This window comes from Mus caroli, unplaced genomic scaffold, assembly GCF_978045245.1.
Source record: "Mus caroli unplaced genomic scaffold, Mus_caroli_1 scaffold_6, whole genome shotgun sequence".
Lineage (NCBI taxonomy): Eukaryota > Metazoa > Chordata > Mammalia > Rodentia > Muridae > Mus > Mus caroli.
This window is the reverse complement of record NW_028227261.1, coordinates 39,231,656-39,253,620: the sequence shown is the minus strand read 5'-3', so window position 1 is coordinate 39,253,620 and position 21,965 is coordinate 39,231,656. Positions and strand designations below refer to the sequence as shown.

Sequence of the window (21,965 nt, the reverse complement as noted above, 5' to 3'; positions counted from 1 at the left end):
TGTTACATGGGTGGCTCTACTTTTCTTCTGGAGGCTGTGCTCAATGTTTAGTTCTGGGGGCCACTCCAGCCAAGAGCTTATCCAAGGGCTAAATTGTGGCAGGAACTCTTCTTTGGAAATTCTCATATTGTTACAGGTACAGAGTCCATAGTGAAAGCTGGGCATAGTATCACTCACCCCTAATCCCAGCACTGAGGAGACAGAGGCAGGCAGCTCTGTGAGTTTGAGGCCAGCCTGGTCTACTTAGTGATTCAGGACAGCTAGAGCCACATAGTGAGATCTTATCTCAGAAAAAAAAAAAAAATCAAATCAAAACAAAAAGAGTCAATAGTGCAGTGTGCATGGAGGAGGTTGAAAGCAAAGTTAGTAAAGTAGAAATGGAATTTTCAGTGTATTGTTGAGTGAAAGGACAAAACAGACCAAGCACCTACAGTCCCTGGGAATAAAAGAACGATGTTCCAAGGATCTAAAAGTAGACCTGGTAAAACCTGTTAAATACAGTATTTAAGAGAGATGTTAGTGGGCTGGGTTAAGGTGGTGATGGTAGAAAGGGAGAAAGGTTCTGTGTTATAGCCCTTGGTGTGCTGGGTAAGAACAGACTGGGGAGCAGTGCTCGTCACAGTTGTAAAGCGCATTGGATGTCAGCCCTGGGGGCCGTGGTGCTGAGAGATTTGGTAAGGAACAGAGTACACATCCTATGGGTGTCATAATAGGTACTCAGAGCCACATCAAGGGCACACAGGACAACAGATAAACTCCTTTCAGGAAAGGGAGGTGGCTGTCCCTTTGAGATATATTTGAGGTACAGTTTGGCATTGATCTAGAAGAGGTAGCTACTAATGATAACTGGTGAGAAAGTTGGGAATCCTACTCCCCCAAATTGTTACAAAGCTTACAGCTCTGACCTGATCTCATCCTTCCGTAGTCAGAACCCTTTCATTTGTTCCCATGTACTTAACAGCATTGAAAAGTGAACTGGTCAGCTGAAAGGGATTAATAAGGTAGAAAAACAGGGAAGGGTCTTTGGAGATCACATATGCTGTTAGGGCAAGGTCTTTTTCTGGGAAGGTTGCCTGATGCATGAGATCAAGAACTCTCAGCGTCTACACTATCTGCCAGCTTGTTAGAGATGGAGTGTCAGGCCACACTGACCTACACAGATTGGAAGTTTGACAAGACCTGCAGACAAGTACCTCCGAGGTTTTCAGCCTGCCTTGAGTATCAGAATCAGCGGAGTGACTGCTTAAAGCCAGGATCACTGGCCCCAACACCAGGGCTTTGGCCTCACAAAATCTGTGGTAAAAGCTAGAAATTTGCTTTGCTCCTCTAAATCAGCAAACCTTGACCTGTGGGTCATGACCCCTTTGGGGGTTGGAAGACCCTTTCTTTCCCAGGGAGAACACAGGTATTTACATGATGGTTCATAACAGTATCGCACTTACTGTTGTGAAGTAGCAACACAAATATGGTATGGTTGGGGCACCACAACGTGCGGAACTGTATTAAAGGGTTGCAGTATTGGGAAGATTGAGAACCACTGATCTAAATCATTTTGTTTCCCTTGAAGAAATAACAGGGGAAAAACCAAACAAAGCCCACAACTCTCACAAGGCAAGATGGGGTAAAGCGTTCTGATGCTGGGAAGGACGCTCGCTGACTCTTTACAAGGCACGGTTATGTGCTCTTGGTGGTTTTGGTTTCAGTGCTGGGGTTTGAATTCAGGGCCTCAGCTACACGAGTACTCTATCACTAAGCTGCATGTCTAGCCCAGGAATTTACCTTTTTAACACATTCTCATTGGGACACTGTCTGTGGTACTAGCTTTTTCATCCATAAAATAGGGAGTGATTCCTGCTGGTTTAGGGAGATGTTACACCACCTCAGCCATCCAGGGAGAAAAGGACTGATGGGCCTAGTTGTCTAAGCTTCCAAGTCTATCCTGCTAGCACAGCTGCCCTGCCGTCCGTCACATGTGGACAGAGAACAGGGAACCTGTGAGCTGCTCCTTCGGGATGAAGTGTCTAGGCATGCATAAGTGGTATCTGGGCTGTGGTGGGATCACTGAGCACAGTCTCCTGAGGCCCAGCCCAGACACCTTCTCTGGGCTCCTGCCCAATTACCTGAGTGGGCCTGCATCTGCCTCATTTCTTCACCCTGCTATCCTTCATTCCTTCACCCTAGCTAATGTGTCTTCAGGGCAATCTATAATTGATTGGAAAAAAGAGTCTTTGTGTAACCAAACTCTACCTTGTAATTCTGAGTAAGTCACATGACTTTCCCCCATTTATCCCAAGACTAACTGAACAGGACTTGCCTGTATGTGCCCAAGCGCCAAGGTGAAGACTCTGGACCTCTAGAGTAAAGAGAGCTGAGGCAGAGGCTATTCTGTCCAGGACAAGATAGATAGCATAGTGACCGAGAGCATCAGAACTGGACTGTTCAGAGCTGAGTTTTTTCTCTACCAAGTATGAATAGTGTGACCCTGTCTAATGTGGCTTATACCCCTTGTACTTCAGTTGCCTAATTGGCAAAGTGCCATTAGTAATAGTTCTGACTTTATAGGAGGATACAGTGAACTAAAAATACATGTCCGTGCTTCAGACAGTGCCTAGCATGTAGCTGTACATGACAGCACTTAGTAGAATTAGTACCTCTGATCCATGGTTGTCTAGGAAGGTGTTGGAGTATAGCAGCTGACTGGGAGGCCAGCCTTACTTCTCTGGTTTTGTGCAGACTCTTGAGGTAGATGCATGGTGCTACCTAGAGAGATTTGTTAACCCCACCCGTGCCCTTGCTGTACTGGAATGCTAAGTCAAGATTTCTACCCTGTTTTACTACCATGACAAACTTAAAACTAACTCCAAGGAACTCTTCCCTTGCATAACCAGAGATTTGTTTTTATTAATTACATGATTACAATACAGATTTATGTAGATAACCACAAAGAAGTGATTGAGTTGTCTGCTGTCCTAAAGGTTAGCTTCACAAATCCCTGACAGTTGACGTTACTCAGAACATGGAAAAATATTCAAATTGAGTCATGTGTACATGTAGAGAGACAGTGTTACATGTATGCCAGGGTGAGGATACGGTTTCAACACTTTTGATTTCCTTCACTTAACTGATACATGGGCTCTTTTTTTTTTTTTTAAATTTCAGATTTTAGTAAATTATAACTCAGACTATACTCCCCGACCTTAAAGAATAGCACTGTCTACTTTCTACCTTGTTTTTACATTTTTAATGCCTTTGTGGGGGTCTGTGGAGGTGGGTGGAGGGGAACATATAGGTGAAAAATCAGCCTTTTAAAGCTCTGGGTTTTTCCCCCCGTTGCTTGTCCTGAAACTTCGAGCATCAGCTCTCATCTGTCAAAGTGTAAATCAGCAATTAAAACCCAAACAGCCAAATGCCAAAGATGACCCGAAGCACAAAGCAACTGACAAACAAGTCCGGACAAATCGACGGGTAATTTATAAGCTTTGCCCTAAAATCTAATTATTTGGCAATTCGAATTTGCAGCCAGCCAGGGCTCGGCAATAAATTTAACCCGCCATAAATTATTTAGGAGCAGGCTATGGTGTAAATCAAAACCACGAGTGTTTGTTTAAGAAATAAGCTCCTTGTGCATAAAATGCGCCACCACCCCCCCAAGACCTGCTAGGCAAACCCTGCCCAGTGCATCCTCACTCCTCCCGATGAGCAGGAGGCGCCCCACTCACCCCAGGAAGGGTTACTGCTGTATCAGATTATATCCAGATTTAATAGGCATTGGATAAGCCCTGCATGTTTGCTGTTTGTGGTTAGGTTGCCTCTGGATTTTGACCAAATCCTTTAGTACAGGGGCTAGAAGGAAGGGCTAGATTACGTGTTATTGTCTCTAAGTTGAGGAAATGTCTGTTTGCTCTTCTTAGATTCACTTAGGCAGATCTGAAAGTGATCTTCTCAGGTCTCCCATTTCAGATGAGATCACAGAAACATTAGCGCAGGGTGAGAAGAACGTGTGCTTTGGGAAAATGGGGTAGACCACTACTGTCAGTAGTCCCCCTTGCTGCCAGTCCCAGTGGCCCGCTGAGCCCTTTCTGCTACTGACTTCTGTTGTTGTCTTACTGTCTTTGAGCATAACCTAATGTCCACAGAGAATTTAGTTGAAGGAAGTTTCCATACCCTAACAACAAGCCCTACAGGTTTATTTCCTGTGATCTTCAACAGTTGGGGGTGAACTTTCACTTGAAGTACCATTGCAGTCTTGTCATGTTTATTAAGGGATCCACTGAGACTCCTAGTCGATCAGTTTTAAATCAAATGATCTTAAAACCTGTGTTCTTGCTCGCTTATGTAGGAAAAAGCAAATGAATATTTGCTTGGTGCTTCCTTTGTTTTCTCTCCCTTCTGGGAGAAAAATTGCAGCTGGTATTTTACACACAGAGAGAGAGAGAGACAGAGAGAGAGACAGAGAGAGAGAGAGACAGAGGAAGAGGAGAGAGAGAAAGAAAATAAATGCAGCAGGGTAAGAACCTGGGTACTTTGAAAATTCCACATTTGGAGGTTTTTGTCCTTAGTTGTCAGTTTTGGCCACTTCCCAACCTCCCCACCGCTCCCAGTCCAGCTATATTATCTCACTGTGCCCTCGGACAGCTGAATGGTGTAAGGTAACCTGTACCTGTTCCAATTTTGGCACCGGTAGTAGTGTGTTCTAGAGACCTCTGATCCCAGGCAAACTAGACAGTTTGGCTAAACCTGGGATTGAGTGGTTGGTAGCAGTTGAGGAAGGAAACTGTTCAGAGGTACAAGAATGGATGACTCTAGTAGACATTGCTTGGAGTGCTCTGAATCTGGCCTGGTGCCACCATTTACTTTGTCATCTTAGGCAGATCACCTCCCAGATCCTGTGGAAAATCCCAGAAAGCAGAGTGCTTCCTGGTGACAGGTACTAGCTCTGTCTCCTATTTGTCAGTTCCTCCCTGTTTGCACACAACAGAAGTTGAGAAAGGGAGGACCAAGAGGCAGATGCCGGAGATGCAGACTGAAGGCTCAGGTCTCTCCCTTCCCGAACTCAGCCTCGTGGCCCCGATCTGGCTACAGAGCTCAGAAGACTCTTTAGGAACATTCCTCTAGGACTTCTGCCTAGGCCATCCACACACACTACCGCTGGGGCGTTGAGGAGTGTGCTGTTTTCCCTATAGAACAGTCAGCCCTACTTGTCTCTTTTTCCCCCTCCTTTTTTGGAGTCCCAGCTCTGTCCTTTACCAGCAGCATAGTTGATAAGGGGCCATCATATCTTTGAGCCTCAGTTTATTGTAAAATATCAACAGTAATGATTTCCACCTAATAAGTTGTTTAGAGGATTAAGGTAATTTCTCTTAGCCCTTAGCAGAGTGTCTACCACAGAAGAAACAAGAAGCAGAGGGAACAGGATGACTGCATTCTCCACACAGCAGAGAGTGCTGGGGACCATCTCCTTTTGTTCTTTGCCCAGAGTCTTGAGCATGCTGAGAGAAGTGCCAGGCCTCACTCCTGTGCCTGGGTGCTTGGGATGTCTTAAATAGTAGGTGCTTATCAGTGTTGGTTTATGATCTGATGCTGGTGCTGATGACGTGACCCATCTCCCAGGGTTAGTGAGCTTAAGATAAGAAAATGAAAGGCAAAGAACAAAAGCCTAACACTTGGTATGTCCCTCCACTGTCCATTGTTTGCTCAGTTGTCATGTCTACTTACTAATTCAAGCACTTCTCCAAGGCACAAGTTACTCATCTCTTAAGCTCCACTTTATCTAACATAGTAGCCCCCTAGTAGTTTAATTGAATGTGAATGGCATAGGGAGATAAAGGAATTATGGAACTATTCTTAGAAGCCAGAAAGAGGCCTTATAAATACAGACTGGGTCTCCTTCCTCTGGAGCAGAGGCACTCAACTGTTCCTGAGAGGAAAACCAACCAAACAACCCTCTTCTTTCTGGGGGAAATGAGAAAACTGGGCAAGGGAAAAGGGAGAGGAGCGGGGATATGCTGCCGTTATCTGAGAGCAACCGGAGCTAAAAGCTGGCACTTGGACACATCTTCACAGATCTTTGGGTCGGTATTGATACCATCTACCTGTAGCATTGTGCAGGGCGGGGTGGGGGGGGGAGTGGGAGTGTTGTCTTTGACCATTATCAGTCAAAACAGGCTAGGAAATGTTTGGCTTGGCTCAGGCACACCTGATGCAGAGGTATGGCAGCTGGGTGCGGCGTTGGGTTCTTCTCCATGCCTGCTGTGTGGCTTGCTGGACAGTGCGGGATGGAAAGAAGTTATCTGTAAGGTCTTTCTGCTCTGACCCCTCAGAGGGTCTTCTTTTTACATTTGTATTTGTGATTTATGTGTGAGTGTGTGTGTGTGTGTGTGTGTGTATACATATAAGTGCAAGTGCACTTATAGGCCAGAGGCTGCAGATCCCCCTGAACTTAGTTACAGCGGCTGTGAGCCACCTGATGGATGTGAGTAATGAGAACTGAACTCAGGTTTTCTGCAAGAGCAGTGCATGCTCTTAACAGCTGAGCCATCTCCCCAGCTCCATTTAAAACAATTGTTTGTTTTGTTTTTAGGAATCTTTCAAGAGTCTTCTGCCATAAGCTCCTCTTTGCATTTCAGCGGTTCAGAGGACTAGGTCCTGTGCAGTCAGGTTGTTACAGTTCCTGATGCTTCCTGAGGAAAGACTCCAGGATAATGGCCATGTTGTGTATATGTGACTCCTGTGAGTCCCTATTGAGTTTTGAGGACTAGGCCTGGCTGACAGGCCGATCTCACGTGCCTTGAGCCTTGGGTTTAGGCATCTTGGGGGTTTCTTTCTTTTTCTTTTTTCCTCCCATGGGAGCTGAGACAGGTCTCAGTAAGGTGAATTTGGTCCTTAGCTCTGTGTCCCTAGAGTGAAGGAAGCATTAGCAGGAGAGTCTGGATGCAGAGCGAGCTTCAGTGGGAGGAGATTCAAGGCCGGGTTTGCAGAGCCTGCTGAGGAAGCTGGTACAGCTCTGGTCAGAGCAGGAGCTGAAGCACGTCCTGTTTTAGTATACTAATGAAATTCCAGATTTGTAATAGCATTTCACATATCTAAAACAAACCGTGTGCTTGTAAAAAAGTAGAAAGAGATCAACTTTAAGCCATACATTCTTGGTAATAGAGGTTTTCCCCTATTTATGTTTGATAGATATTTTTGTTTCCAGAGGAATGTCAACTCCTAATTTCATAATGTATCACAGGCTTAAGAAAATTGAATTTAATAAAAGCCAAAGATGAATGGCATCCTTAAAGGTCCCAACACTTGTCTTTATTAGCAGGACAAACTGCAGGTCTCCAAACACTGTTTCTTTCCAAATGAAAGTTTAAATGAAAAGTACAGTTGTGTCACAGGTTAAATCTCATTTCGGGCCCAGCTAACGTTGTTAGTGAGGAGCTGCTGTATTTGTTTCCTTGGACACCAGGGCAGCCAAACTCACCAGGCTGTGCAGCTCTTTCTATGGCGGGGGTGGGGTGGGGTGGGGTGCGGTGGGGGCATGTTTCTCCTATTTAGTAGGAGAGGGAGGATTTACTGCAGACTCTGGGGTTATGGTGGGGGTGGGGTCTAACTCATGAACCACAGCTCTTGGGAATTGTGGGTATGTGAATTTTTAGGAACAGTGTGTATGGTATATGTGTGAGTGCTCAACTTAGTTGTCCAAAGCAAAACTCCCCTCTGCTTGGGCTCCTTTTATAGTGCTTTGTGGGAACAAAGGCTTACCAGTTGGAGAACGAGGCCTTCACTCCACTGGGAGAAGAGGTGTCTATCAGGAGCCTAGGGAGCAGTCTGGGCCTTCCTGCCCTTAACCTTGCAGCCGTTTTGCCCTTCCTGTGTCTGGTAATAAGTTCTCTTCAGCTTCTTCATCTCTGGGGATCAGCTCAGGGGGACCAGGTAGGCTCCCATCAGCTAATGAGTCTGGTCGAATGACACTTTCACAGGGGTCACATATCAGTACCTTGCTTATCAGATATTTACATTATGATCCATACAGTAGCAAAATTACAATTACTAAGTAGCAACAAAAATAATTTTCTGGTTGGGAGGGTCACCGCAACCTTTAACTGTATTAAAGGGTCACACTGGCCTAGGGCTATCAGGCAACCAGAGCCTTTAAATTTCTCTGATATGAAATCTAACTGCATTGATTTGTTTCTCAGTCTTACTGTTAGGCTTTGGGTTGAAATAAATACTTAAAAAAACAAGTCCATAATATTAGTGGATATGTTTCCATAGGATGGTAGTTGTCTTCCTTGGGACATAGAGACAGTTGACAACTTTCTGTTTTCCTGCCCACTGGTTTGCTGAGTGTGGTCAGGAGTGGTCAGCAGTGGTGGTTTCTCTATTGCTCTTCTAGACCGTCTCTGCCTTGCCTTTGATGATTCTAGGAGGATCTTCTCTAGAGTGAGGGTTCTGGGGTAGGCACGCCCTGGAGCGGGGCCCTGTGTGGGCAGAGCTCCCTTTTGTCTCTGCAGTGCAGGCTTTTTTCACATGCTAATTTTACTTGGAGGATTTTGCTTTTATTTATTTTTTTATTATTTCCTATTTGTCTCTTCCAGATGTTTTCAGGGCAGTTTTTTTTGTGTGTGGGTGTTGTAAACTAATTCCATTCATGTTTTAAAAATTTATGAAAGCGCTAATAAAAATGTCAAAGTGGTAAAAATGTTAGCTTTTCCTCTGCTTTGATTAAATTTTGCAAACTGTTTTTGAATATTAAAAAGCAATATATTTTTTTATTCTCTCCCCTTGGTTTCCCTCTTCTCTCTGCTGCGCGTGCTCTCTCCTGCCCTCTCCCCCCTCTGGTGCATCCCTCCCTCTCCAGGAACGATGTATGAGGCGTGCTGCACAGCCAGCGTTCTGCAAGCCTGTTTGCACACCAGGACCTTGGTGCTGTGCATCTCTATTAAATAACGGAGACAAATTAATCTTAGAGACACCAAACAAATTGTCACTCCTCCTCCTCCTCTTCCATTACCTTCCAGCAGACTGGGAAGGGCTTGCTAAGCGGTTGGGCGGGTAGGGGCAGGCAAAGGGGAGTGTGCAGTGCTTGAAAGGAAAGGTGGGAGGCACTAGCCTCTATTAACTTGTGTTCCGTGTTCTTGTCTCTCAGGTCCCCTTTGGCTTTATTTGGGGAGTTTGTTTGTTTGTTACCTTTTTTTTCCTCACAAAAACTAATGAAGATCCCCTGACTCCCCCCCCCCCCCCCCCCCCGCCCCATCCCATCCCATCACGGGCAGTGTTTAAGATTCATACAAGGAAGTCTGTGCTGAGTGATGGCTGCTTGCTTACCTGGAGATCCAGACACTTCAGGACAACAGCCTGGGCAAGAAAGAGATGGAAGGCCTTTCTTTGTCTTAGAGGATCATCCGCATGGGCCTCTGTGAGGGAAACAGACAGAGTGTACCACTGTCTTCCTTCCCTAAAAACGATGAGAAGGCTTTAGCAGTATGAGCAGTGGAATTATAAATGTTGACATCACCTCTTCTAGCCTTGGGTTTGAGCCGGCAGAAGGAATGAGCCACAAACACTCATTCTTTCTTGGCTTTGCATAGTTATTTGAAATGGTTGATCAAAATAACTCACCTTCTTTTCTGTCTCTTTGGCATTGTAGGAAATCATTGAGTTCCCCATCCTGAAGTTGAATGGCCGGACCATGGAAATTGAGTCTACTTTCCACATGTATGTCCAGCCTGTAGTCCACCCACAGCTTACCCCCTTCTGTACAGAGGTAAGGGCTGCTGGGAGAGGAGCTTTGGGATTGTTGGTTTATGCAGGCCACTTAGGGAAAGCTAGCTCCAATCAGTGGTTAAGACAAGAGCCCAGCAATGGCTTTTCACTTGACTTTAATCTGTAACTGCTTGAATATCTGTTCCCAGGGACAGCAGGGATACAGTTTGCCCCAGACTCCCCAACATTTTCCTTTCCTTCTTGTTCTCAGTATTCCTGGGCAATTGGACACGTGGAGTCAGTCTAGGAGTCGTATGGGACTTCTGGGGCTCAGGTTCTTTCCAGTTCCGTTTTCAGTAGGGCCTGTTTTGCAACAGTGAGGATTTCAGTTGCTTGGAAGGAATTGTTATGTCCAGGTTTTCTTAGCTTCCTGAGATGTTACTGTTGCTCTGTTCAGCAAAGTAAAGCATGACTTTCCCACCCAGGACCGAGAAGATAGGGTGGCCAAGGCAGAGTGTCCGTATCTTGGTTTGTCCTGTACTTGGCTACCTTGTCTGCAGATTAGCACTGACCCCATTTTACAGAACCGAGATTTTGATAATTGCTGGAGGTTTAAAAGAGCTATCATCAGGGTGGAGGAAGTGCAGCTCCTGAGAGGGCTAACTCTCAGAATGGTGCAGAGACGCCGCCTTCTGTGGCCATTTTCCTATAGTGTACCCTGCCAGGCATTTTGTGGTAGAATTACCAGTCAGGCACACATGGCAGCAGAGGTGACAGAAAACATTAATTTGGAGCTGAGATATATTGAGCCTTTGTGCCTTCATATAAAGACCTCCTTTCTACACATAAGTGAAAATACGGGAAAGAAGTACTTGAGGAAGCCTGGACAATTGTTGTGGAAGAGGCTGGGGAAAGACCTGCAGGTTGCAATGTGTGTTTCAGTGGGCCCTGAGGCTGAGTAGCCCAGATATGGGGTCTCCAGAGCTGCTCCTGAATTCAGAGCCAGTGTTTGCTCTCTGACCCAGCTCAGCCTTTTATGGCAGGTACCCATCTGCCCAGATGTCCTTTCTCCTAAGCCTTTCACTCCAGCTCGTGGTGTTGAAGCTTGCCATCATTTCCCCCTTTCCCACAGAGTGAGTGGCTAGTTTGCCCTTTGCCCTCTTTTGGAAAGTCACTGGTGGAAGGTTACACTAGCCACTACCTAAGACCCCCGTCGGCTAGGAAGCTGTGCCACGCCCTCTCTCCATCTAGGTACTATCCAGACCACCCTGGTTTGCTTGGCTTTGGGGAACAAATGATCTGGGCACTATGAGTCCACACTGCCTGGTATGAGGCAGAGACCCAGATCTTGGAGTGGTTGCTGCCTATTGAGGAATGGAAAGTGCTGCTGGGGCTGGCCTTAGGCAAGAGTCGGTGCTCTGGACTAGGGACCATCCTCCAGAGTGGGCATGGGGGGGTGCCCAGAAGTATCCTTTTCTTCTTGACAGTTCTACCCAAGAACATCCATAATGGGAGGGCAGTGAGGGGTAGGGTCCTGTGTTGGGATCCTGGCTGCACAACTGTTAGATCTGGTTGTGAGGCATTGGGTTGATATCTCAGCACTCTCCGACCCCCTGGCTCCTGCTCTGTCCCTACCCACTGCAGTGTGCCTTATGCTTTCTTGTGCTCCAGACCTGCTCAGGTTTGCAGCCTTCCTTGGTACATAGCCTGGATGATGGTTACCCCAAATCACATTGATCCAAAAGCTTGTACTTTGGTTATTTATCTGTTTTGCTACTCTATAATGAGTTCTTGGAGTGCTGAACTAGACCTGGCCTGTTTTTGCCTCTACTTCTATGAGGTAGTCTAGTTCCATGTGCACTCATAAACAGGAACTATTGCCAAGGAGGTAAGCTACTGTACTGTTGGCTTGGCCTTTTAGTTTTTAAGCAAAACGAAACCCAAAAAACAAACAAAACCAAATTTCTCTGAATTGGGAGGGGATATACACAAGCTGCGATGCGTGTTGGACAGAGGGCAGCTTATAGGAGTTGGTTCTCCTCCCTGTACCTTTCATGGTTTGAACTCAGATTCTCAGGCTTGAGGGTAAGTGCCCTTATTGGATGAGCCATCTTGGTGGCCTCTGACTTGTCCCTTTGAGTGAGTCAAGTCTCTCTGGAAAACCCTACATTACCTTCGTGTTGCCCTGACTCCATCCCAGCTGTGACGCGGTCTTGAGAGGAAGTAAGGATACAGGGGGAGGCCTCACCCGCCCTGGCAGTAGCCGATTTTAGGATGGCAGTGGGATTAACCTACCCAGAGACATATTAATCTCTCATTAATAAATGTGTGAGCAGTGGTCTTACACCTCTAGCTTGGACACAAGTGCCTCCTCTAGCAGAGTGTGTTTTTCAAGTGCACAGGAGAGTCTTAAGAACCCTAGTATGGTCAGGTGCAGTGCAATTGCCTATCATCTCAACACTCTTCAGTCAGAAACAGGAGTAGAAACTGTAGTTCAGTGCCAGCCTGGACTACATGAGGCTGTCTCAGACAAGCAAATGGCTCAGCATGATGACCCTTGCATGTAATCTCTGTACCTAAGAGGCTGAGACGGGAGGCTGGGAGTTTGAGGCCATCCTAGATTAGCCCAGTGAGATCAAGGCTATAATACAAGGCTCGGGGCTATGTAATAACTCTTGTCTCAAAAAAAAAAAAAACAAAAAAAACAAAAAACAAAAAAAAAAAAACTACCCAAACAAAACTTGTAGCCTGTGTGCATATATATGTGAGCATGTTTGTATAGTGTTGGACCATAGACAAGGCTTTGGCCTGAACAGGTCTGTAGTCCCACACAAATGCTCATGCTGCTTTGTGAGAAGGGTCTCAGCCTCTTGAGTCATCAGGTCATTGACACTCATGCTGAGCCCAAGTTCTGTCCCAGCCTGTGAGCTTGGGCTTCAACAGCTAGGCTGCTGCGGCCCCTGACCACGTATAGTCTTTTGTTGTTCTTGTTGCTGTGAAAGAAACAAAACAAAACAAAAAAACCAGAGAAATACCCATTTTGCTAAATGCCAGTAAAGGGCTTTGTCTTGCACCTGTAGTTATAAAGGGTGAGATTTATTGGCCTCTTTGTGTGAAGAGAAAGAGTGGGCCTGATTATCAGATTGCACACCAGAGACAAGTGCTTATGTAATCAACAAACTGTCTTGGTGTCAGAATACGATTGTGTTGGAGATAAGCTGTGAAAGGAGACTGGCTGACCGCTGACATGCTGTTGGCGCTGAGTTTTCTGGCTGCTCTCTGGAGTTGCTACTGTTTCCAATGAAGCCAGCTCATCCTGGACAAAGCCCTCATATAGGTAGGGGCAACGGGAACCAGCAGTGTTATCAGTTAGGTCAAAAGTCCCTTCCTGTGGTTTCTGATTCTGGAGAAGTGGGAGTTAATCTGTAAGTCCTCAGTGAAAGGAATCAGAGAGCACACATTAATTCTTTCCCCCACATCTCCTACCTTAAGTGGTTAAGGCCTCTGAGTCCTCTTTAGCCTATGAGCCCTGGTTCTCAGCTTAACAAATACTTGGCTTTGCTCTAGTACCTTTCATTGTGAGGCTAAGAAAGCCTTTTGCAAACATGTATTAATCTAAGTGGGATGGGCTTAAAACTACACCGTGAAGGATTTAAGTTAGACCTAAGATGGAACTTCCCAGTTAATTTTATACAGTAATCTCTCTCCCTCATCATTTTTAGCTTAGCTGTGTATGAAGTACAGGGACCAACTTTCTCAGTTTTAACCCCTTTCAGCCAGTGTACACTGGCAGAGCTGGTAAGAGGTAGCTCATTCCTTGGGTAATAAGTCTATTCCCTCCAAGAACTCCCTCAGTCCCTTATGGCTAGAAGGAGTCCCACAGAAGGCCATGTCTAGTTGAACTACTGTTCAAGCCTTTGTCTCTGAGGCTGACTTCAGACCTCCAGGAACTCAGTAATGAGCCACCCTGGAAATGCATGCCATCTAGGAAGCATGGAGAGCACAGATGCCCTCCATGCCAGGTCTGTGATGCCTGATGGCTGAGCCCTAGTGTGGGGAGAGGTGGGCTGACTTCAGCCTACAGCAGGGCACTTGGGGTGGTGGGCTGACTGCAGCCTTCCAGCAGGGCACTTGGGGTGGTGGGCTGACTGCAGCCTTCCAGCAGGGTACTTGGGGTGGTGGGCTGACTGCAGCCTTCCAGCAGGGTACTTGGGGTGGTGGGCTGACTGCAGCCTTCCAGCAGGGTACTTGGGGTGGCGGGCTGACTGCAGCCTTCCAGCAGGGTACTGGGGTGGCGGGCTGACTGCAGCCTTCCAGCAGGGTACTTGGGGTGGTGGGCTGACTGCAGCCTTCCAGCAGGGCACTTGGGGTGGCGGGCTGACTGCAGCCTTCCAGCAGGGTACTGGGGTGGCCCCTGGTTTTCTTTTCAGGTGATGTGACTTTTTATAATTAATGAATTCTTTTTTGTGTGCTGAAGTTTGAACTGAGGGCCTTGAGTGTGCTAAAGCCAGTGCTGTGCTACTAAACTACAGGTGTACTGTTTCTTACTTATTTCTGCTTTTCCCAGGGCCTAGGGGTCCATGGGTGCTGACTTGAGTACTGGTGAGAGGAGGGAAAGCTCCTGCTCTGTGCCTTTGTCTGCACATGGAAGACTTTGCAAAGCTCTTCAGTGTCAGGCTTTACCCAATTACTCTGGGCGGGAGCCAAAGAAGTAGGCCTGGGCCTTGCCCTAGGACTCATTCTAGATTCAGACTGAAGCTTGGACCCTGGAGTTTTCTAAGAAGTGGGAGTGGCTGTGGGCCTTTCCCACTACAGCCCTGACCCTTAATCATCCCTCTATCCTAGAAGAATTTAGCAGGAAGGAATGAGACTGGAATGAACAGCTATAGTCTAGCTGTCAGTGTGACTTCTGGGAGGTGGACCTGGAGTTAAGGATGAGAGTCTATTTCTGACTATTGGTCCCTATATGCCTGACAGAAAATCCAGGGCCCCTGCCTGCCTGCCTGCCTGCCCTGGGTGTGGCTCTGGGAGCTAGCCGGGCTGGGCATAGAGCACTATGGTGAAGAGGGCAATTCCACGAGCAGGGTTTTAGTGTACCTGTGCAGGCTCCTGCTTCTCTGGCACATAGTAGTTGTTAGGAGAATGAACAAGAGGAATGCTCTGTTCTCAAATTAAAACCTCCCTCCCATGTGGGGTGCCTCACTCTCCCTCTACACGGTATGCGGCCGGAGACCAGTCTTTTCTTCTTTTTGACTCAGGCCCTCCCTCTGCTGGGCAGTTCTTTGGTCTCCCAAGCAAGGAAAGGGTGTGGAGGTGCCAGCCGGGTGGGCATGCTGTGGGTTAAAGCCTTGCAAAAGAACAGTGTAGTTAATCTTTCTAATTTATTTTCCTTTTAGACCATGGGAAGTCTGTAGGCAGCAGCTGTTACCCAATTAAAATACAGATTAATATAAAAACAGTTTCTGGAATATAAAATAGAGTGGCTGTGTCCTTACACTTCCTTAAAATACCACCTAATAATGACTTGATGAACTACAGAAACCCACCTAGAGGAACTCAGCATTCTTAAAATGAAAATTTCTTCCCTAAAAGGTGTGTATTACCATTCCATGTAAGTCACTATGAGAAAATAACCTTCCCTTTTAGAGGTGGCACTTTCTGTGAATTAGGTATTTGGTATTCATTAAATGTAATTATAGTTTAATTGGAGTTTTAAACCCCTTCCCCCACTTCAACAAAAAAGTTGTTTCCAAGCCAGCCGACATACTCTTTGTGAGAATAGCCAGGACATTATAGCACTGAGCTATCTAACTTAGTGTCTGAGATATGGTAGCATTGTGATTTCTAGCTAGTGTCTGGGACATGGTAGCATTGTGATTTCTAGCTAGTGTCCAGGACAGGGCCTCAGGATTTAAACTGATGGGAACTCTGAGCCTACTCTGTGCTTGAGGGATACGTTTATTTCAGAAATAACAAGCTTGCTTAAAGCTAGGCCTGACCTGGGCAGAGCCTATGTCCTGAGCCAGTTTCTGGGCCAGAGTCTATGCATTAGGCCTCTCTTCCCCATTGTTCGCTCCAGGTGGCCTTCTAGCTTGCTTGGCAGGGCAGTGTGGAGGACTGAGGTGTCCATAGTTCTGAGTCTTATCCTGTGTTACCCAATTAATATAAAAACAGTTTCTGGAATATAAAGTAAGTGGCTATGTCCTTACACTTCCTTAAAAGTGTAAATGGGGAAGTCCTGGATGGACAGAGGCTCAGAGAAAGGGAAGGGCTCAGAAAGTATACCTAGCTGGAGCACAGACTCACCAGGCCCCATGGGAGGTTCTGTGATGCTAGAGTCTAATGTGCCTTAAGACTGACTTGTGGGATCTTATTGAACCTGTTGAATACAAAAGACATGTAAAATTAAAGAAAAAATTCTCCCAAATAAAAGTTTAAATATGCATGGAGCCTGCCTTGTTGTTAACCTGTGGGTGGGCCTGTTTCAGACAAAGCTGCTGCTGGGACTATTCTCCCAGCATCCTAAGACATGGTTCCAGGCTCCCGGGCTGCCTCTGAGCTTGAAGCATCGAGGCCCCAGCTCTCACATTGGAGGAGGAATTCAGTGGACAGAATGGGCTGTTCTTCCCTTGGGCCTTGGTTGTCTACCCAAAGGCTGGTTTTTCTTTCTTTACAGCTCACCGGGATCATTCAAGCCATGGTGGATGGCCAGCCAAGCCTGCAGCAAGTGCTGGAGGTAGGTTGAATGACCTTTAATTCCTGACCTCTGACCTCTTCCTGCTGCCTTTCTTTCCCTCCCCTCCTGAGAACGTTGCCTGCCGTATAATTTGACTATGATTATGGCTTGATTAGAATAACATTTGCTGTCACATCAGTGACATGCCGTTGAGAGTATTGAACCATTGATCTGTCATCTCCAGCTGTTCCTGTCAGGGTTACTGACAAGATGTCCAAGTGCTGCCAGGAGTCAGGCAGAGCCCCTTCACCCCTCCTCACCTGGCCTGTGGCCTGTGCTGGGTGGGCTGGGGCAGAGGAGCTGCTCTGCAGCCTTACAGGGTTAGCCCCTGGGACTCGAGGTGTTTTTGTTTAGCTTTGGTGTTGGCTTCCTGTGGCATGTGAGCACTTCATTAACTCACCCAGAACTCCCCATCGATGGCTTTTGTTTGCTGTCTGCTCCTCCAGGAGCTGCAGTCAGCTGCCTGCCCCACTGCTGCTTACCGCTGGATGCGATGTGCCTGTCGGGTGCAGAGGCTGCACTGGGTAATGATTCCTAATCAGAATAATTACAACAATTGCCTATGTGAGGGAAATCAAATTAAAGACTTTAGAACTCTTGGCAGAGACCACACTTCTTGGCTATTCTCCTCAGGGAACTGGGAAAGGTTAAAGCGCTGCTTCCTGCACTCCAGCTAGAGGGAATAAGGAGGAGGCTCTGCTTGATCTTAGCCTACCCTCCCTGCACCCCTCCAGCCTCAGGGCTTTCTAAGAAGGGTTCTTTGACAGTGCTGCTCTGTGGAGGAGGGCAGACAAGAACAAGCCTGTGGATTTCATTAGGTGCTTTATTTGTTTTTAAGCCTCATAAATCCAAAACTTGGGCCATATCAGTGTTCAGGAAGAATATCAAGGGCACAGTTGCATGGCAGGTGGACAGCGAAGATGTAGAGGTGTGACATCAAAAGGGAGACACCTCCCCTTAGCTGTCCCCTGGGAGAGAGTCATGACTTGAACATCCTGGATACATCTGCATGGAGAAGGTCTGAGAGGCAGGCTTAGCTGCCTTGGTGGGAGTGGGCATTCTCAGTCTCTAGAGTGTAGAGGTTTAGGCGTTTCAGCTTAGTTTTGGACATGGTGAGGGCACTTGCAGTAGATGGCAGAAGGTAAAGGGAAGGGAAGGCAGCTTCGGTTTGCTTCTCCTGCCCTTTTGAGAGGTAGTCCATTACTAGGACTGAGGGACTCCCTCAGGATGGTTGCTCCTTGCCAGCAGTAGCCCCAAACAGCTTTGCTTTAACAGAGGATAGAGGGCAGATAGCATTTCCCAGGAATGTCTGTTGCTAGGTCCTTGCAGCTCCAAACTGGGGTCATTAACGTAATGGTCAGAGTTAAGGGGAGATGTGGTGTTCACAAGACCCCTTTCTGACAAGCCCAGGCCAGCCCTGGAGTGGGGTGCTTAGAATGTTCTGAATGTTATCCACTTTGGTATTTTGTAGGTGAGGGGAAGGTTTCCAGCATCAATCTGAGAAGAGTTTATGGAGGATAAGCACACCATACCCACCTTGTTAGTCCGGAGTCAGACACAACTAAAACCTTGTCCCAACTAGCAAGATGCTTGCCTGATTTATTTATTCTGAGTAGAGCTCAGGCTGGGCTCCATAGACCGCTAGTGATGGGAAGGGCTGCCAACAGATTGGAGTTGTCTTGTGGTTCCTATTGCCTCTTTTCACTTAGGTAGGACAAGGGAGGTCAGACCTGTGTGTCTGGGCAGGCTCACAGTGAAAGATGCTCGCTAAGTTTCTGCCACATGGTGGAGTGTTAAGTGCTTCCTGGGGCAAAGCCATGGCCATGCTGAGTCATTCTGACAGTCCTGTCCTCTTCTGTTCTGTTCTCTCCTTTCCCACTGTGAGTTGGGTTGTTGGAATGCTACCATGTGGGGCACTTACTTGAGCATATAGAGCCAGCCAGGTATTATTGATTTGGGGAGCTCTGGGTTAAATCTTTTCTCTTCAGTGAAGTTTATCTTTTCTTTTAGGTGACCTTGGGGTAAAAGATGTGATAGCATGTGACTGCACATGTGTGCACATGTGTATAAGGGATTAAGCTAGAGAGCTGAGGGAGGCAGATCATTCAGCAGCCGAATACCCAGCCTCTGTGCTTCGGAGGTTCCTTGCCTGGAGGTGATTTTTAGGCATATAGGTAGACTGTGAAAGAAGGTTCAGAGCGTGTGATTTACCAGTGTGTGCTGGGAGCAGCGCTTACATTCTGCTTACTGGCCTGACACAGAATTAGAGGGGGTCCTGGGTCTTATTACTGGATGCCTCTAGCACCTCAGAAGTGTCTGCCAGGGAGCTTAGCTATACCTGCTAGATGGGAGTTCTTCCTTAGAGCCCACACGTGCTTTCTAGTACTACTCACACAGCCCCTCTGCAGTCTGCTTTAACTAGACCGCCATTGCAGTTTTCTGCCATGTCGGCTTTGTTCTCACTAAACTTGTATCTGTTAATGTTTTCAGTCATCAAGTATCTATTGTTTTGAGTCAGGATCTGCTATATAGCTTAGGCTAGCTTTGAACTCTCTGTGTAGCTCAGACTGGCATCAAACTTGTGATCCTCAACTTCCCAGCTTCTTTCTGCGGGTGTGTGCCAGCATGCCTGGCACCACGTTTGCCCTGAATAAAACTCTGGAACAGGACAGCCAGCGGCGGCACTCCTGCTCTCTTACAGACCGCTAGGGAAGGCAGGTTTTAACTGACTGTCACTCCAACAGTGGCCGCCGTGCCGGTGCTCTCATCACCTGCAGGCCAGGCACTTCTTCGCCACCATCTCTCCTCTCAGCTCCTGTCTATTTTTAGGGGAGGCATTGATACATTATCACATTTAATTCTCAGAACAACTCAGTAAGGATTGCTATCCTACCTAGTTGTATAGATGAAAAAAACTGAGGTTCAGTGGTGTTTAATGACTTTTAAATGACTTCTAGTCAACAGCATAGCCGGGATAAGGAAGAGCCAAGGATTGGAACAGGATGTGTCTTACTTTTAATTCTGTGTTTTAACTACTGTATGATACAGACTTAAAAAATAATCCTCCTATGCAAGTGGAAGCCATGGTATGATTGGCTGCACTCTTTCCCTGTGCCTGGGATCTTCTGAGAAAAATAGGCAGTGCTTCATGAATTCTTTATGATAATTCTCTTGTTATATACCGATGTCTGTGTTTGTACTCCACTGTAAGTGCAAACAGTAAAACCCCGCTAGAGGCTTGAAGAGAAGGACTTGGGTGTGCTTAAACCCCGCTAGAGGCATGAAGAGAAGGACCTGGTGTGCTTAAACCCCGCTAGAGGCGTGAAGAGAAGGACTTGGGTGTGCTTAAACCCCGCTAGAGGCATGAAGAGAAGGACTTGGGTGTGCTTGGGGATGGTTTCTTTCCCCGTGGAGCACTTGAGCTCAGTCCTCAGGATGCTCGGCTGAATTTGAACCCTTGAGTTGGTCTGTAAAGCTTTGAGCAGCTAGATCAAGCAGCATTGCCTCACTCCTAGGAGGGCCTCTAACCCATCAGTGGGGCCTCCTGTGAGGGAAAATGGGTTTTGTCTTCACTTGATAAAGAAGTGGGTTCATAAACACAGTTAGTAAGCACTTACTGTAAACACGAAGAAGCATGGGTATGAGCAAGCCACATTTAGGTCCTGTCTTCGCCTCCTTCTGCCCTGTTCTTAGGGCCCAGGACCGCCTGTCTGCACTGGGCTATGCATTTGTGTGACAGCCAAGGAAAGAGACAGTTAAGTCCCAGAAGGGTGTTTGAACTGCCATTTGGGATCGCAGGCAGGTTGTCACACACAGACTAAGGAGCTTCTTCCCCACCACACTCACAAGAGCCTCTCCTCCGCGCGCCCCCCCCCCCCCCCCCCCCCCCCCGGCCAAGGCTGAGAGTACAGAGCAAAGCAGAGCACGCCTGGGTGAGATCACCACTCCTCGTGCTCCAGTGCAAGTGGCTTAGCTGCAGGTCACTGTCGCGCTCGCTCGCTCGCTCTCCCTGGGCTCAGGGTAAAGGAGAATCTCACTTGTCATCTGTTCTTGTGCACTTTCCAGAGGGTCGATGAGTGGATGGCGAAGGAAGGCCTCTTAGATCCAAACGTCAAGTCAATCTTTGTCACCTGCGGAGACTGGGACCTGAAAGTCATGTGAGTATGCAGAAGGCTTCTTTGCTTCAGGGCTTGGCATCTAAGGGACCAGGCCTTGTCTTTTAGGGCTTAAGCAAATTCAAGCCTGCTGGGCAGCAGGGATCCTTGGGTCTTTGAGGCCACCAGAGGTAGAGGAAAGCTGGGAGCTGTGGCTTCTAGGCGTCTCTGGAATAGGGCAGGGGCCCCACTAGCACTGCTGTTGTTAACCCTTCCAGCTGCTCACAGTAGCTCTTCTGATTGCTGGCCTATGTGTTACCCAGGAGGAAGACATTAAAAGAGGGTCTTGAAGAAAAAAAACCTTTGAAACAGAGTACATAATATATATTCAAAGTTCTCTAAGAACTTCACTCATTCTGTGAAGTAGGTACTATTACTTCTGTTTTATAACTAATGAAATTAAGGCTCCGAGAAGTTAAGTAAATTTCCCAGGGCCACCCTGCCAGGAGTCAGACTCAACAGTTGGCTCCAGGGTCCTTTCTCTTACTGTTACTATGTTGCCCTATTGTCTGGCACCTAAGACCCTGGTTATCAGCTGAGAGCTGATGTCTGATGAGAGAGGGCTGCTCTGGGGAGTTGCCCAAGTCCTCCTCCTCCTCTCTCATCTTCTGTCCCCACTGCTTCTTCTCCTTTGTCTTCTTATCCTGTCTGGCTGTGGAAGGCAGGACAGGTTCCTTTGCTGGGTTGACACTTTTGCTTCTTGTCTGTCCTCATGGATACCTGGCTTCAGACATCCCCCGGAGACTAAAGGGGATGGGGTGCTGTTTGCTGAGGAGTGATGGAATCAATACCACTGTGTTCTTTGTAACTGAAGCAGCAGCAAGCATTCTTTCTCTCCTCTCCCCTCTTTCTTCTCTTTTCTCTCTGTTCCCCCCCACCCGTGTGTGTGTGTGTGTGTGTGTGTGTTCCTGTGTGCACACAGAAGGTGAGTGTTGGTGAAGATGGGGCATACTATTGCTTTCAAATCAGGTTATATCTTCTCAGGGTCCCTTGTCCCTTGTATGGTTTTTTTAGACCCTGGTCATTGAGGTGAGCTTAGACCTCCAGTTGGGTGTCAGGCCTGCTGTTGGACTTCAGCTCTGTTGGGGGAGTCAGGAAGAATGATCTGCAGAACCCGTGGGCACACAGCACTCATGTGCGCCAAATGCTGTGCTCGCAGCCTAGCTGCACACATCTAGACCAGAGCGTCTCTGTGCTCCCACATGACAGGGCAGCTCTATGGGTTGGGTCTAGAAGTCTGGAAGCAGATGCAAATTAGAAGCATCAATGGCAAAGGTGAGAGGGCAAGGGTATTCCTTTCTTTGAAACAGGGCCTTGTATATTACTAACCCAGGCTGGCCTTGAACTCACTATATATGATGACTGCTGATCTTCCTGCTTCT

At 47.2% G+C, this 21,965-nt stretch overlaps 1 protein-coding gene across 6 annotated transcripts in view; it reads left to right on the top strand.

The window, feature by feature from the left end:
- Positions 1–21,965, top strand: part of Eri3 (ERI1 exoribonuclease family member 3) — a 124,127-nt gene that overhangs the window by 22,462 nt on the left and 79,700 nt on the right. For all 6 annotated transcript variants that reach the window (XM_029476773.2, XM_085839044.1, XM_085839045.1 and 3 more), the window contains 3 exons: positions 9,638–9,754; positions 16,370–16,429; positions 20,495–20,586. In XM_029476773.2, coding sequence (XP_029332633.1) covers positions 9,680–9,754; positions 16,370–16,429; positions 20,495–20,586 — 227 coding nt within the window. In that variant the 5' untranslated portion in view covers positions 9,638–9,679. The remainder of the gene's footprint in view (positions 1–9,637; positions 9,755–16,369; positions 16,430–20,494; positions 20,587–21,965) is intronic.